Below are 16,103 nucleotides of genomic sequence, written 5' to 3'. Positions count from 1 at the left end.
TATGGGCTCCAAAACTATTTATGACATAATCACTTATTAAGGAATGTCCTTTTTAAGTCCTGGAGTCAGTCAACAAGAGCCTACCTAATAGCTCCATTTATTCCTATATCTCTGAGCCCTAATTCCAAATGAAAGAGTCTACTACCCTTGGTAGCTTCCATGCTGTCTTTCCTCTGTAATATGCAGCAGCAACACACTGCTGTGACCTATCATTCTGGGGACTTTTATCTAGCTTTCTGCAAGTCTCCTACTCTGGTAATCATGGAATAATTGCTACTGGGGCACCAATTCAACAAATATTTAATAACGCCTGCTGGCTACTGCATTTCCAAACAGGCACTTGGAGGTCTCCAGTCACTGATGTGGGTTTCATTTTAAAATGCAGAAGCCGCAAGGCTCATTCTTTATCAAGTTTTTTTTTTTTTTTCTTTTTCTTTAAATCTGGTGACTTTTGCTTAGGGTTTATATGTATGTTAAAATATCGCTTCCAGTAAGCCTTGTAAAATTAATGTCTTCTAGTACTGGATGATTCAAATTCATTGTCATAAACTTTACTCTGTTTGTCTCCCCTGTTTAAATAAATGACATGCTTGATTTAAGAAATATAAATAAGATGTGATGTTTTAATACAGTACATTTACAAGAGGGTAACAATTATAAGAGGAGACTGACAATTTTGCAGTGTTTATTCAGTAACTCTGTTGTACCAAACATTCACTACAACTTAACAAAATGCTAATCATTTCTGTTTACAAGCATGCCATTTCTCAGTCACCCTCATCTCTCCATTTCTATTTCTTACATTCTCCTTCTCTCTTCCTACTGTCTCATGAGCCATTGCCACAATCATTCCTCCCAGTTCTGCATGCAATTAGCTTCTAGCTTAGAGGAAGCTTTGAACCATGTTCCAGGGGTCACTACTGGTCAAATTCAGAGAGTAAGTGGCACCTATGCTGCCTCATCTAGGAAAAACACAGCACAATCCCATATGTTCCCTTCTAGGACTATGTAACCTCAAGCAGGAGTAGGTGTTCTCACCTTTGACATTATAATCAAGGTCTCATTGTTTCTGTTATTTAAGGGTCATACATCCCAGTCCACAGGTACAATGTGCTAATGAAGCATTGTATGCTAACATCCCAGCTATCTCTCACTCACAATTATGGCTTTCTGGCATATAGACTAAACATATACAGCATACCACCCCATTGCCATTCTAATGATTCCACATTGGCATTGGCCTCTGTTGCTGTCATTGCTACACTTTTTTGCCAGGTGGTATTTTGTGGGACTTTTGCCGGGTGAGCACACCCTCACTCGTTATGCCATCAGGTCCTTAAGTATTTGGACAGTGACACAGTTTTCATAGTTTTGGCTCTATACACCACCACAATGGATTTGAAATGAAGCAATCATATATGACTGAAGTGTAGACTTTCAGATTTAAATCAAAGGGTTTAAAAAACATATTGTAAGAGCCATTTAGGAACAACAGACATTTTTCTGCATAGCACCCCATTTACAGGGGGTCAAAAGTTTATGGTCAATTGATTGAGAATGACTGAGTTCCCTCATTATATCATCAACTATTTAACAGGTAAAAGGTCTGGATTTGATTTCCAGTATTGAATTTGCATTTGGAAGCTGTTGCTGTGAACTTAATATAAGGTCCAAAGAGCTGTCCGTGCAAGTAAAAACAGACCATCATTAGGCTGAGAAAACAAAACAAACCCTTTAGAGAGACAGCAGAGACACAAGGACTGATCAAATCAACCATTTGGTACAGTTTTAAAAAGAAGGAACACATTGGTGAACTTGGCAACTCTAGAATGCCTGGACAATCACGGATGACAACTGTGCTGGGTGATTGCATGAAGTAGAGACCTATTATTACCAAAGTCTACAATCAAGAGAAAACTCCATTAAAGTAAATATAGAAGGTTTAACACAAAGTGCAAACCACTGGCACACCTCAAGCATAGTAAGGGCAGATTAGACTTTGCCAGAAATCATTTTTTAAAAACCTGTCCAGTTCCGGAACAATTTTCTTTGGACAAAGGAAGCTAGATCAATATGTACCAGAATGATGGGAAGAAAAGAGTATGAAGAAGAAAAAGAATGGCTCATGATCTAAAGCTTACCATATCATCTGTGAAAGATGGTGGAGGCAGCTTTATAGCATGGGCATTCCTGACCGCCAACGGAAGTCAGTCACTAGTGTTAATTGATGATATGACTGCTGGCAGAAGTAGCTGGATGAATTCTTTAGTGTTCAGGGCTATACTATCTGCTGAGATTTAAGCCAAATGCTTCAAAACTGACAGGACAATGCTTAATAATAATAATAATTCATTATATTTATATAGTGCTTTTCTCAGTACTCAAAGCGCTATCCACACAGGGAGGAACCGGGAAGCGCACCCATCATCTTCCACAGTCTCTACTGCAAAGCAGCAGCACTATCACTCCGCCACCTGTGAGGACTTCACAGTACAGTGCTTCACAGTACAGAAGGACACTGAGCAAACAGTGATTTTCAACATAAAGTAGTGGACTATTTTTCAAAGGTCAAGTCAATCAAATTACCTCAACATAACTGGAGAAGTATTCCACTTGCTAAAGACAAAACTGATGGCAGAAAGTCCAATGAACAAGAAGCAACTGAAAACAGCTGCAGTAAATGCCAAGCAAAGTATCACTAGAGTGGAAACCAAGCACTTGTAGTTGGCCATGGGCTCTTAGCTTCAAGCCGTCATTGACTGTAAAGGAGTTTCAACCAAATACTGTATTGAAAATTATCATTATATTTATGATTGTTAGTTTGTCCAAATACTTTTAAGCCCCTGAAAATGGGGGACCATGTATAAAAATGTCTGTCTTTTCAAAGTAGCTCATACAGTATTTTTGTTAAACCCCTTGAATTAAAGCTGAAAGTCAATGCTTCAATCACATAATGATTGCTTTATTTCAAAACCATTGTGGTGGTGTACAGAGCCAAAATTATGAAAATTGTGCTCCTATCCAAAGGCTTATGGACCTTACTCCATTTAATCTTCATGATATTCCTAAGCATCCCATATGGTTAAGGCTCTATTAAGTAAAGACATATTAGTAGATTATAGTTAGAAAATGGGCTCCTTACATTGGAAAAAGACAGTATTTCTTTGTGATCAAAATAAATGAAAAGGAGGGGTTTGTATTAGAGATGTATGTAAAAACACTTTCTTGAGGAGTCCCTCCCTTAAAATGACCATCTGTGTCAATAAAGAAAAAAAAGATATTGTCTCTATCTTTTCACTTTGCGAAAACTGTGTAACTTTTAATTTACTTTCTCCTGGTTCTAATCTCCAGATACAACATGGGTAAGCTTCTTGTATTATTCTAAATGCATTTTTTAAAAAACACTCAGTTAAATTTTGAGCCTTTTGAGACTTTTAGGAAACCCAAGGAAAAAAACTAGGTACATCATATATGGCACTCATTATCAACTTAAAAGAAAATGGCAAATAGAAGTAAATAATAACGGAATTCGATAAAATGTGAAATGATAGAAAAAGTAGACAGAATTCCTTTGGGTCAGTTTGTATGTACAGATTGCATCTCTAAATATTACAGTTTCTAATCTGTACTGTAGAATATGGAAATTGTCAAAGAAAGAGACAAATCTTTAATGTGTGATGAAAGCTAAAGAATGGCATTTAATAAAGCTGTGAGGACTTTGCAATTTCAACTGAATCAAATAGTATTTTAAATGTTACTTGAAAGGAAAATATAAATATGAATGCATAGTATGTACTGTGGTATACTGACGGAGCAAAGAGAAAGTTTTAATGGCAATGTAGGGATAAAGAGCAACTGATTGTTAAATTTCTTCTATGTAATGCTTCAGGGAGTCCAACAGTTTTGAAAACAGCAAACTGCTTGAATAAAATGCTTCAAAAACATCATTTACAGCATGGCTAGGCAATATGCATTTAAATGCAGTGCCCCAGCTAACAAGATAACAGAGCTACATGGTAAAGAGTATCAGAGTGCATTTGGCAATTTACATTTTGCAAAGCATTGACCACACAGAAAGGTGACTTCAAATTGCTTTAAAAATCAGCTTACAACTGGTAAATTTAAGCACTAATGTGCTCTTTTGAATTTAAAATAAGGATCCAGGTCAGGATTTCATAATTTCTCCCATGAAGTACCATTCTACTATAAGTTTAATAGGGGTAATTAAATTTTTAATTCAAGAACTGGATTAAGGCTTTAATAGGTTCAATTAAATGAACGAAGAGATGTTTAGAATTGAAATCAGAGAACTATAATGACTCTTGAGAATAAAAGTTTTCAATTCTTACTCTGAGTGAATGCTAAAGTGCTGTATTTGAGTCAAGAAGACAGTGACTGGAGACTTGACATTGAATTCTTTTCGATTGGCAGTGTGGCCTAGATGCTAAGGCATTGGACTGTAAACCTCAAGACTGCCAATTCAATTTCACTGTGCCTGGAGGATAACCTGTCTTAACCTATAACTTTATCTGTCTGTGTTTTAATTGTAAAGAACTTAACTACAGCTTTCTAGTTGTGAAATACTCCCAAGAAAGCTATATGGAATATTGCTTACTATAGAGGGTGCTATGTTGCATTTATTTCACATTGTTATAATTACGCATAATAAATCACATAAAGGTAATGTTGAAAATGCTGAAAGATATAGTCTCATAATTGAAAATGTGCTGTCAGTTTGATAGATAGATAGATAGATAGATAGATAGATAGATAGATAGATAGATAGATAGATAGATAGATAGATATTACTGTGTCAGTTTATTTGTGTTATGTTAAAAGCAATTGCCCACAAACTATTTTCATTTCATGGAGAGATAACAAAATTCTGAACTAATTTGACGCATCAATTGCAACAGTTGCAAGGAAGACAATATAGGCGTTCATAATGTAAATATTTTAAATTTTCACTTTCATACTGAATTTTCCTCAAAGTTTGCTCAAGGCATGCTACTGGGGATGTACAGGGACAAGCAGAGTGCATGTGGCATTGCAGAGTACAGGAAAATGTGACAAGTGTTACTGGCACTGCACAATCAACATAATTTATCAGACATCTTTAAAATTTAATTGTAATTTAATGTCATTACATTTAAAATCAATGTCACTAGGAAACAGAATGTGAAAACATGAACAATTCATACATACAGAAACAGCTTAAGATGTTGAGTATGTTGTTTATTAAGAACTGCCAGTGTGAGGTTGGTAAGTAGTGGGGTAACATTCATAATTGGCACTGTATTTAAGGTGTGAAAGTGTGTACATCTTTTTTTTTTTTTGCTTTTGCTTGTAAAAGGCTTTTTTCACTTCGATGATTAGGCACATTTTGTCATAATGAAAGTGAAAAGGCACTTTACTAATTAAATCGAATGCAACACAAGCCATTTGACGGTGTGTTTTCTCCCTATTTTATATCCTTTGCAGCATTTAATATAATCTTTCTTTAATGGTTAAGAATTGTTTGATTGTACTCCTTATAGATTATGTCTTGACAAGGGATTTGTGAATGAGCAAATGATTTCTGCAGCACACTTTAATTCTACATAATTTTAAAAGTATTAAATAAAATAATGTGAAAAAAGTGTATTCCCAGAAGGAAATGATTCAAAATGTAGTAATAATGTATACATGAAATACTCTATGACAGCCTGTACTGGATTTTTAAATAAAAACCCTCAATAATTTTAAAGTATTAAAAAAATAATTATTCGAAAATGCATTCTCAGAAGTGAATAATTCACAATGTAATACTAATACTTCTGTAGAATTCTTTAGAACTACTGAAGCTGCATTTTAAATGAATAAACAATAAATGGTGGACAGAAATGATTTCATCTCAAAGAGCGGCATCATAAAAGCACTAATGCATTGCAAGTGTGGTAAAAACAAAATTAAAAAATATATGAAACAATGAATAATACAAACTGCCCACTCACTTTGTTTAAACTTTAAAACTTAACTATGACTTTAACTTTAAATGTTGAGGTAACTTTCCAGTTTCTCAGGAAATTTAAAGATTTTTGCCATCTTATAATCAGCAGACCAATTGCTTTCTTGGGAGTGTCTTTTTGGAGAACCATAATTAAGAACTGTTCATTACTTGGCATTTTAAGATGAGAGCAAATAAAATATGACAATACTTCATACATTCATTGAGTTCATGGTAGGATGCTCACGGGACATACATCTTTCAGCCTTAGCCCACCTTTTACATTGCTGAGGTAGGCAAAAAGAAAGCCATTATAAGCATAATGCTGGAAACACATGGAAGATTCAATGGATTTAAAAGGTCAGGCTATGAACATGCAGCATTATAGGTCCTGTCACTGGTGAGAAATTCCGTCAGGTGCTCCCCTCTTGGTTCCGTGTCCTCATCTGGAGTTACTGACCGTGAGCTTGGGTTGCTAGGTTCAGAGTGCAGTGTATAGCCATTTTAGCCAGTTGAGCTAGAGAAATCTCTCCTCTCTCTAGCAAGGAGTTCTGATCATTTCATTTTTACTACAGAAACACATTTTCTTTTCTGACCTCTAATTCTCAACATGTTATAATAATCATTATAGCATATTTCATTTCACCTATAGAACATGCTGCAAATCCCAAAGAACAGAAAATGTACAAGAATAGAGGCAAAGCACAAACATAGGACAATTTGCAGGAAACACAGAGAAATCTCAATGTAAAAAAAGCTAATGCATTCTTTATATTTTATGGAGTTTACATTGGGAATATAATTATAGCTTACTAACTGTAGCAAATTAGCATATACTTTAAATTAAAATTATTTTTGAATTGACTGGAATCCTTAGTTTGAAATTGTGCAATGTTTGCAAAGGAAATACAACATTTCGTACTGTGTTCACTTCTAAAGTATTTAAAATACATTTGAGAATTGTACCAATATTTGCCTTAATTAAAGACATTAGAAATTAAAAATATCAGTGGTAAGAAAAATAAATAAGCTGTCATTTGGCACCAATTTCTAGCTATTTCATAAAACACTTTTCAAATAGAATGATTAGAGAATAGAATAATTGTATTTTTATTTTTGAAAAAAAAAAAAAATCTAGAAAATGTTAATGTTAGATTATACCTTTCATTTTGTGTTTTTTTCTATCCTTTTGTTCCACTTTTCTGATAAAAATTGTAAAGGGCACATCCTTACACATTGTCTTAATTACAGTGACTAAAATGTTCAATTTAAATCCACCTACTCCATGCCAGTTTTGAAAGGGTCACTTACACATCATGTCCCTCACATTTGTGTTAATTGAAGAAAGGCAATGTAAGTGAATATTTATCTCAACTGAACAACTGATTATTGAAATGTCAGTTCATTTCCTTTATACCACTAGAACCCTTTTGCCATGTCGAAAATCAGCAAATTACCTTTCAGTAGTCCTTCTTCCTTTCTGAATCCCAAGTCATATTCTAATTGATAGGTTTTCTCCTGAAATCCTGGTATGCATTCAGTGTCCTGTGCTTTAATTACCAGAATGACCTGAAAAAGCAAAGAGAATTTCTTAATGATGGAAAATCAGATTGTCTTTCATATTTTCATTTCATGCAAATAGGTCTAACTAAATATACTAAAGGACTCCTTAGGCTCTCTTTCTTAATGATATTGGGTACAAACCCTGTCTGAAACACAAGTCCCCACACATACTCAAAGAGTGTAGGAAAAATTACAAACAAGTTAATCAAAATCATTTAATCACTTAGTTGCAACTATAGGTGAGATTTATGATACAGTATATTGTAGAATGCGTCTACATATTGAGTACTTTCTTTAACTGGCCTAAACAAAGGTAAAATGAGTCTTGAAGTACTGTATATTCCTTATCTGATTGTTTGTCGCAGTCAGCTGTCAAATCTAAGGGCACTGTTATCTTCAGAATCCAAATTTCTCTCTATTGTTTTTGAAGTATAGGATTAAAAATCTTATTCTTTGGTAAATTCTAATTGATGTCTCCAGTATTCATTGTAGAAACCTTAACTTTTAAATTTAAAATTATTGCAAAGCCCACCAAGTGTAGAAAGGAAGTAAGAACAGACAAACTGCTGGCCACTTGACATTTTCAGATTATACAGAGACACTTATGTTTCTTGTATTATCTTGTGGTTTTATAACACATTCTTTCCTTCAATAGTTACAATCATTTCAAGATAATAAACATCTGCAAAAAGTACCAGCACAGAAAATTCAGCTTGCTTAAGGTTTGCTTTAGTTTTGGTGTATTTTTTAATGCGTTCTATCCATTACTAGGTTGTAGTGGGAAAGGGGAACAAAGCTGAAACCATATCTGGGTAGAACCATTGACCTTTAAAGGGCACACAAGCACACTCACTAGTATGGTTTGCATTTAGCATCTTTAATTAAGAAAAATTGCATAACATTGAGAAGTTTCAGTATCTGAAGAAAACTGACATTTGGAGAATATATTAACTCCACACACTGGTCAGATGAAGATTTCAATAGAGATGATAAGACTAATATATTTTTCTAGTTATAACACTTGCTGGCCACTATGAAAATCCATAATTTAAGATAGATAGATAGATAGATAGATAGATAGATAGATAGACATGTGACCGAAACATAAATATTAAACAAGTGTCACATCCATCAAAGAACATGCACATGACTGTAATTAATCAAGGCATTGCCATTTTAAAATATAATAATTTACAGTATGTGTCCCCTGTAGAGGCAAATGTCACCTTAAACAGCCAGTCTTCCACTAGTATTACTCATAACACTAATCTTATTTCACAGTAAATTATGGTACTGTTAAGTGAAGCAGATTACAGGTGGACTTCAGATAAATATGCAAAGAGTCAAATGAAGTGAATATTAACAACCAAAGATACAGTACAATATTAAAGAAAAGTAATTTAAAACAGTTAATATTAAACATGCCAGTTAACAAGCCTTACTTCTAATGTAATTTAAGAGGGCCACTTGTAAATTTTCAATATATGCAAAAATTAGTTCATTTTTATTTATCTGTTGTGTTATTTATCTACCACATTTGTACTGCAAGCTGAAGAATCCTTCATGTTAAAAAAATGGACCTACATTATTCCATCCATCCATTGTCTAACCCGCTGAATCCGAATACAGGGTCACGGGGGTCTGCTGGAGCCAATCCCAGCCAACACAGGGCACAAGGCAGGAACCAATCCTGGGCAGGGTGCCAACCCACCGCAGGACACACACAAACACACTCACACACCAAGCACACACTAGGGCCAATTTAGAATCGCCAATCCACCTAACCTGCATGTCTTTGGATTGTGGGAGGAAACCGGAGTGCCCGGAGGAAACCCACGCAGACAAGGGGAGAACATACAAACTCCACGCAGGGAGGACCCGGGAAGCGAACCCGGGTCTCCTAACTGCGAGGCAGCAGCGCTACCACTGCGCCTCCGTCTACATTACTCATTACTGTATATTCATCAGGTGGACTGGAAACTTTAAATCCAGACTATGTTTTTCTTTAGATAATCCAAAATTAAGGAAGTTTGATATATACATTGGGTGATACAGATCTCTTCTATATTAGGCACAAAATAAACCTAAATATGACAGTCTATTGGAGAGTTCTTTAGTAATATAATCATAAAAAACAATATCATCAAGTTTAATTCCTTACTTAAATTAAGGAAATATTAAAGAATACAGTTGTGATGTCTGGGTTGCCTGCAACTGGAATACTTCTCTGCACTGAGAAGGTGAAAATGTGCAAAAAAGTGCCACAGAAAAATGGTTTCATTCGAACAAATCATTTCAAAGAAAATGCAGTATAGTCTTCTCTCAAAAAAAAATCCATAATAAAAAACTGTTCAGTGTGGCAGAATAAAAGAAAAAAACAATAAACAAGTTAAAATCCAATTATAAAATGGTCAGCCATTGAGTTCCTAACCTCCTGCCAGCCTCCTGCCTGAATCTTTCTCCATCATCTCCCCAGCTCACCCTTCTTAGATCTTGTAGCCTAGCTGACATGCCAATAACTGTGGTCTCTCTCTCCAAAACTCATCCCAGCCACCTTAGCCAGGATGCTGGGATACTTGGAGCCAGACCTCCATTATACTGCCACCAATCTGAGGCCCAGTTGGACCTCTGGTGCACTCAGTCACAACCTGCCCCTAGAGCAGCATTCCTTTGTCGGGCCACTGACCAGTCTGCCTCCTTTTGTCTGTGCTGGCTCACACTCCTGATTCTGCTTTCCTTTTCTTGCAACTTGTTTTTTCCATAGATCCCCCTTCTAGCCCACTCAGGCTCCTTTTGTACTCCTTGTGGATGCAACATCCTAATTACAATCTGTGTAGTGTCAATGTTGGACAGCTGTACCAATCAACTGGCTGTTAACCAGTAATCCACATTGAACACTCAGCAGCCACATACATAGAACCAGAAACACACAGTTTTAAGTTAAAACCTGTACATAGCCACGGACCCTTAACACACATCATAACAGCAGTGCAATTCATTAGTACACTAAATAATGCGTGTTACTTGAAAGTTTTTAATCAATGTTAAAAGTATTTTTTTGGAAACAAAGGCAGACTAATTATATAGACAATGCAGACATGAAGATAGACAAACTTCATCACACACCAATCACGGACAACTATCTTGAAATCTACAAGATAGGTGTAGTAAAAGATACTGTGTCACAATTGACATAGTCATCCTGCATTCTGATCATGTTTCTTGATCATATACAATTTAGGAATCCTTCCCACTGACCTTGAATCATGTTAGTAGGCATTAACAATTGCACCAGTTCAGGAGGTACAAAAACAAAAAGTATGGAGTCTGTTAATGTTTACTTGATGATGATTTACAGTTGCCCAATTTTCTTAAAATACTTGAACATAGTATAGGAAATGTCTTCAAAAGGGTAATCTTAAGGAAAAATAGAAAATAGCATAGATTCCGCTTATCCGAGGTCAGGTCGCGGGAGTAGCAGCTTAAGCAGAGAGGCCCAGACTTCCCTCTCCCTGGCCACTTCTTCCAGCTCTTCCGGGAGAATCCCAAGGCGTTCCCAGGCCAGCCGGGAGACATAGTCCCTCCAGCGTGTCCTGGGTCTTCCCCGGGGCCTCCTCCCGGTTGGACGTGCCGGAACACCTCACCAGGGAGGCGTCCAGGAGGCATCCTGATCAGATGCCCGAGCCACCTCATCTGACTCCTCTCGATGCGGAGGAGCAGTGGCTCTACTCTGAGCCTCTCCTGGATGACTTCTCACCCTATCTTTAAGGGAAAGCCCAGACACCCTGCGGAGGAAACTCATTTCAGCCGCTTGTATTCAGATCTTGTTCTTTCGGTCACTACCCATAGCTCATGACCATAGGTGAGGGTAGGAGCGTAGATCGACTGGTAAATTGAGAGCTTTGCCTTACGGCTCAGCTCCTTTTTCACCACGACAGACCGATACAGAGCCCGCATCACTGCGGATGCCGCACCGATCCGCCTGTCGATCTCACGCTCCATTCTTCCCTCACTCGTGAACAAGACCCCGAGATACTTGAACTCCTCCACTTGGGGCAGGATCTCTCCTCCAACCCTGAGAGGGCACTCCACCCTTTTCCGGCTGAGGACCATGCTCTCGGATTTGGAGGTGCTGATTCTCATCCCAGCCGCTTCACACTCAGCTGCGAACCGATCCAGAGAGAGCTGAAGATCACGGCCTGATGAAGCAAACAGGACAACATCATCTGCAAAAAGCAGTGACCCAATCCTGAGTCCACCAAACCGGACCCCTTCAACACCCTGGCTGCGCCTAGAAATTCTGTCCATAAAGTTATGAACAGAATCGGTGACAAAGGGCAGCCCTGGCGGAGTCCAACTCTCACTGGAAACGGGCTCGACTTACTGCCGGCAATGCGGACCAAGCTCTGACACCGGTTGTACAGAGACCGAACAGCTCTTATCAGGGGGTCCGGTACCCCATACTCCCAGAGCACCCCCCACAGGATTCCCCGAGGGACACGGTCGAATGCCTTTTCCAAGTCCACAAAACACATGTAGACCGGTCGGGCAAACTCCCATGCACCCTCCAGGACTCTGCTAAGGGTGAAGAGCTGGTCCACTGTTCCACGACCAGGACGAAAACCACACTGTTCCTCCTGAATCCGAGGTTCGACTATCGGACGGACCCTCCTCTCCAGAACCCCCGAATAGACTTTTCCAGGGAGGCTGAGGAGTGTGATCCCTCTATAGTTGGAACACACCCTCCGGTCCCCCTTTTTAAAGATAATGTATAGCATATTTGAAAAGGGGAGTAGTTCATAGAAAAATATCCTGTAATTCTCCCATGAAATTACAAGATGAAAGTATTCCTGAATATGGGATACCACAGTAATGGCACTTTCTAGGTCATATTTAGTGTACAATGCACACATGTATGCTCTATACATGTGATTTATGTATACCCTTCAGAATTTTCCCCATTTATTACTTTATTACTTTATGTTTCACACTAATGTAACACATCCATCAAGTCTAAGTAAACAGAAAAAATAGGAAAATACACTTTAAAACATACTCTTCTTCAATGAAAAAAATGAATAATTTATTTCTCTCTCTATTATAAAAAAAAATCCTGGGAGAGAAAGATATCTAATGTGATCTTCACGTTAAGATCATGGAAGACACTAAAAAGACCCCTGAGACAAAAAAGAATGGCCACAGAGCATCTCGCGGGGACCTTAAACATGATACTTTGTGCCAAGAGTTTGACCCAGGATCGTCTCACGATGACATAGAACATGAGATTCTTGCAAGACACCCCCTACTTACAACCAATATCAAATAAGACCACGGGCAGCAAAACATTCAGTCATCTAAAGGATATGAGCACACACAGATCCAGGGTCTCAGTGCATATAAAGCATATAAGGACAATACGTTATAAACGAAACTTCAACGACTAAGCGAAGAAGAAAGCTGCACAGAGAAAAGAGACTCAAAAGCATTGGAGAGAAAAAAGAGCAAAAAAGAAAATGAATAATCTAGGTGCAAATTCAGAAAATAAGGAAAGTAATTATCAACCCAGAACAAGTGGAATTGAAAAAAGCACGTCCAATCTGGCTCAGAATTAAAAGAAAAAGTAAAAGACAAAGTAGAACTTTATAAAGACGTTTACAGATGTTAGCGTTATACACATGCAGAGCAGGTTAGAGATTATGAAAGCAATGGAATTCGAAAGGTTCAAATAAAAAGGTTGGCGCAATACACATGTAAAGAAAGTTAAAGAATATGAAAGTAGGAAAATTAGAAAGTATAAAAAAAAGAAAGTAAAGATCGCAGTAGCACAAACAAAAAAAATATTATTATTATTATTACTCGAAAAAAGGAAAATAATCACCACGGACCAGGTGTCATTGAAAAAAAAGCAGGACAAAGCGAGGTCAGAAATAAAAGACAGAGTAGAAAACAAAGTAAAACGTCATAAAGAGGTTAAAAAACAAGGGGGCCAAACAAATGCAGAGCAGAGACTGGATAATGAAAACTGGAATTCAAAAGACTCAAAAAAAAAACGTAGGCGCGATGCACATGCTGAGCAAGATATAGAATATGAAAGCAGAAAAAATGACAGTGTCAAAACAAAGACAGTAAACATTGCATTAGCGCAAAAAAAGAGAAATTATTACTTGGAGAAATAACGAAAAGGCGAATAGAGATCGAATATATGGACATAGGTGATATGTCAGAAGTATGTAAATATTGTAAGGCTTTGAAGTTTAAGTCAGAGAATTTCAAAAACGGGGTTTATCTCACATGAATTTATTGATAACTTTGCAAAAAAAATTATTAACTGCTGATGATGTAGATCATTTTGTCTGTGCTAAAATTCCAAAACAGAGAAACCTATCCTGAATTATGGTACAAAGTCATTAAACACATGTCTCTCTGACCTCATTTAAAAGATTTGGCATATTGGGACTCCAAAGATTCCAAATATTGTTTTTACAGAAGTTCTGAAATAAAAGTGAAACTAATGAAATAGCAACAATTAAAAGAAAAAAAAATCTTAAAAGTGTGTATCCGGAAAACCAAACACAGGGATTGGCAAATGAAGCGAGCAGGGGGCGAAGCCCCCTAGTATGCTAAAAGAAAAAACAAAAAAGTGACAGCTTCAATCATGTGTAATTAATGCAGTTAGCAGTATGCTGTATTAATGCATTTATTTTTTAAAGTGTGTGGCAAGCAGCTGGGGGCGGTAGCCACCCGGGATACCCAGAAGGACCGGAAGAGGGATTACCTATCCTCCGGACCACGAGGGGGCAGCCGTCCTGGTTGGTATGGGGACCACGGGAACAGAGCCTGGAAGCTCAACCCTATAGGGGCCAGTGGTCATCACCAGGGGGCGCCCGGATTCCTGAAGAGCCCTAGATGTCAGCACTTCCACCACACCTGGAGGTGCTGGCGGAAGGAAAACCAGGGACACCTGGAGTGCTTCTGGGTGCTCAGCCAGCACTTCCGCCACACCAGGAGCGGGTGGCATCTGGAGCACGTCTGGGTGAAAAGGGGCCGCCTCCCTCCATTCTATAGCTGCAGTTGGGTTGAAGTGGACAGAGCTCGGAGGAGAGGAGTGGATGCGGTGAATGAAGGCATTGGAAGAAGCCTGGACTGAGGTTGCTTGGTGCAGGGGCACTGGGTTGTGCGGTACTTTTGTAAATAGTTGGATTTATGTATAATAAACATGTGTGTGGTTTTGAACCATCGGTGTCTGCCTGTCTGTGTCCGGGCTGCTTCCACAAGTGTTATATTTAATATGTCCAATCCTCATTGATACAACATTTTTTTGTGAGTTTCCTACACTGCAGGTGAAAATGAGACTTTCCTCATAAGACTGTGTCTTATTCAAAGTGTGCATATGTTATTTACAGGCACAGCTTATCTATAAATAAAAAGATATACTCAGTAATAATAACAAGAAAGTTTAGTGAAGATGTCTCAATTTTGCCAAGAGTAATGTATTGCTCGAGAAGAAAAAGAAGAAAAGGAAAAATGACATTAACATCTTTTTGCAAAATTAACAAAAAGTGTTATTTTCTACATTCTTCTATTCAGTCAACAGTCCCTAGCACCTATCAATCTATTGATCTATAGACACACTCATCCTCTCCTGCACAAATTAAACGCCTGCACAATAGATGAAGGAGTTTCTTGAAGAATTTTCAAGAAGATCTTTTCAAACTGTTTACTGCAGAGTGCACTGGATCAATTATAACAATTTTCTGCCGTCTTAGGAAGCTAACAGCATTCAGCAAGGGCTGTAGAGGGTCTCTAATGACCAAAATGCATTGTGGAGTTTCAGGCAATTACCTGTACAGTCTAGGATTTAGTTTAGGCCCATAGAATATATAAAGTTTTCAGCATTCAAAGTGCACAAATCAGCCTTTATAACCTTTATAGCCTTTCACCTCCCCAGATCTTGCGAAACAAAATGCTCTCAAATATTGCTTCTGCTGTGATTAGAAATGTCTGCTTTCTGCATGTTTCTTTACATAATTTAAGAGTGTCTAGGATGTGGAAGACATATCTATCTATCTATCTATCTATCTATCTATCTATCTATCTATCTATCTATCTATCTATCTATCTATCTATCTATCTATCTATCTATCTATCTACCAATTTTCTGACCAAAATTATTCTGTTACTAGTTATATTCTACTAGTATATCATCTACAGTGATGACACAAAGACTCAGACTGACTTTCATAGTCATATTAGTCCACGTTAGTGTCACCAGTCAACCTAGAATACCATTTTTCTGGATGTGGGATAGAACAGGAATGCTTAAATGAGCTTATAATTATGTTGGGGAGACCACCAAATATGCATAGACAGTGAATAGGATAACATTTCATCTCTGGTCACTGAATTTTTTTAGGAGAGTGGCACCATGATGTGTCTCTCTCTGTATGTTATCCAGTTACAGAAACAGCTAAAGTACTAACAAATGAAATGACTTCTATCCCACTATACTACCAACTATAATACCTGCTCACCTAAATAACCACCAATGTCCACC

General features: G+C 37.5%; 1 protein-coding gene across 1 annotated transcript in view; it reads right to left on the bottom strand.

Annotated features, from left to right (window-relative positions):
- Positions 1–16,103, bottom strand: part of cdh13 (cadherin 13, H-cadherin (heart)) — a 1,331,220-nt gene that overhangs the window by 1,070,112 nt on the left and 245,005 nt on the right. Inside the window, exon 2 of the mRNA XM_039763495.1 lies at positions 7,444–7,555. Coding sequence (XP_039619429.1) covers positions 7,444–7,555 — 112 coding nt within the window. The remainder of the gene's footprint in view (positions 1–7,443; positions 7,556–16,103) is intronic.

This window comes from Polypterus senegalus, chromosome 9 (genome assembly GCF_016835505.1).
Source record: "Polypterus senegalus isolate Bchr_013 chromosome 9, ASM1683550v1, whole genome shotgun sequence".
Classification (NCBI taxonomy): domain Eukaryota; kingdom Metazoa; phylum Chordata; class Cladistia; order Polypteriformes; family Polypteridae; genus Polypterus; species Polypterus senegalus.
This window is presented reverse-complemented; position numbering and strand designations above follow the sequence as displayed.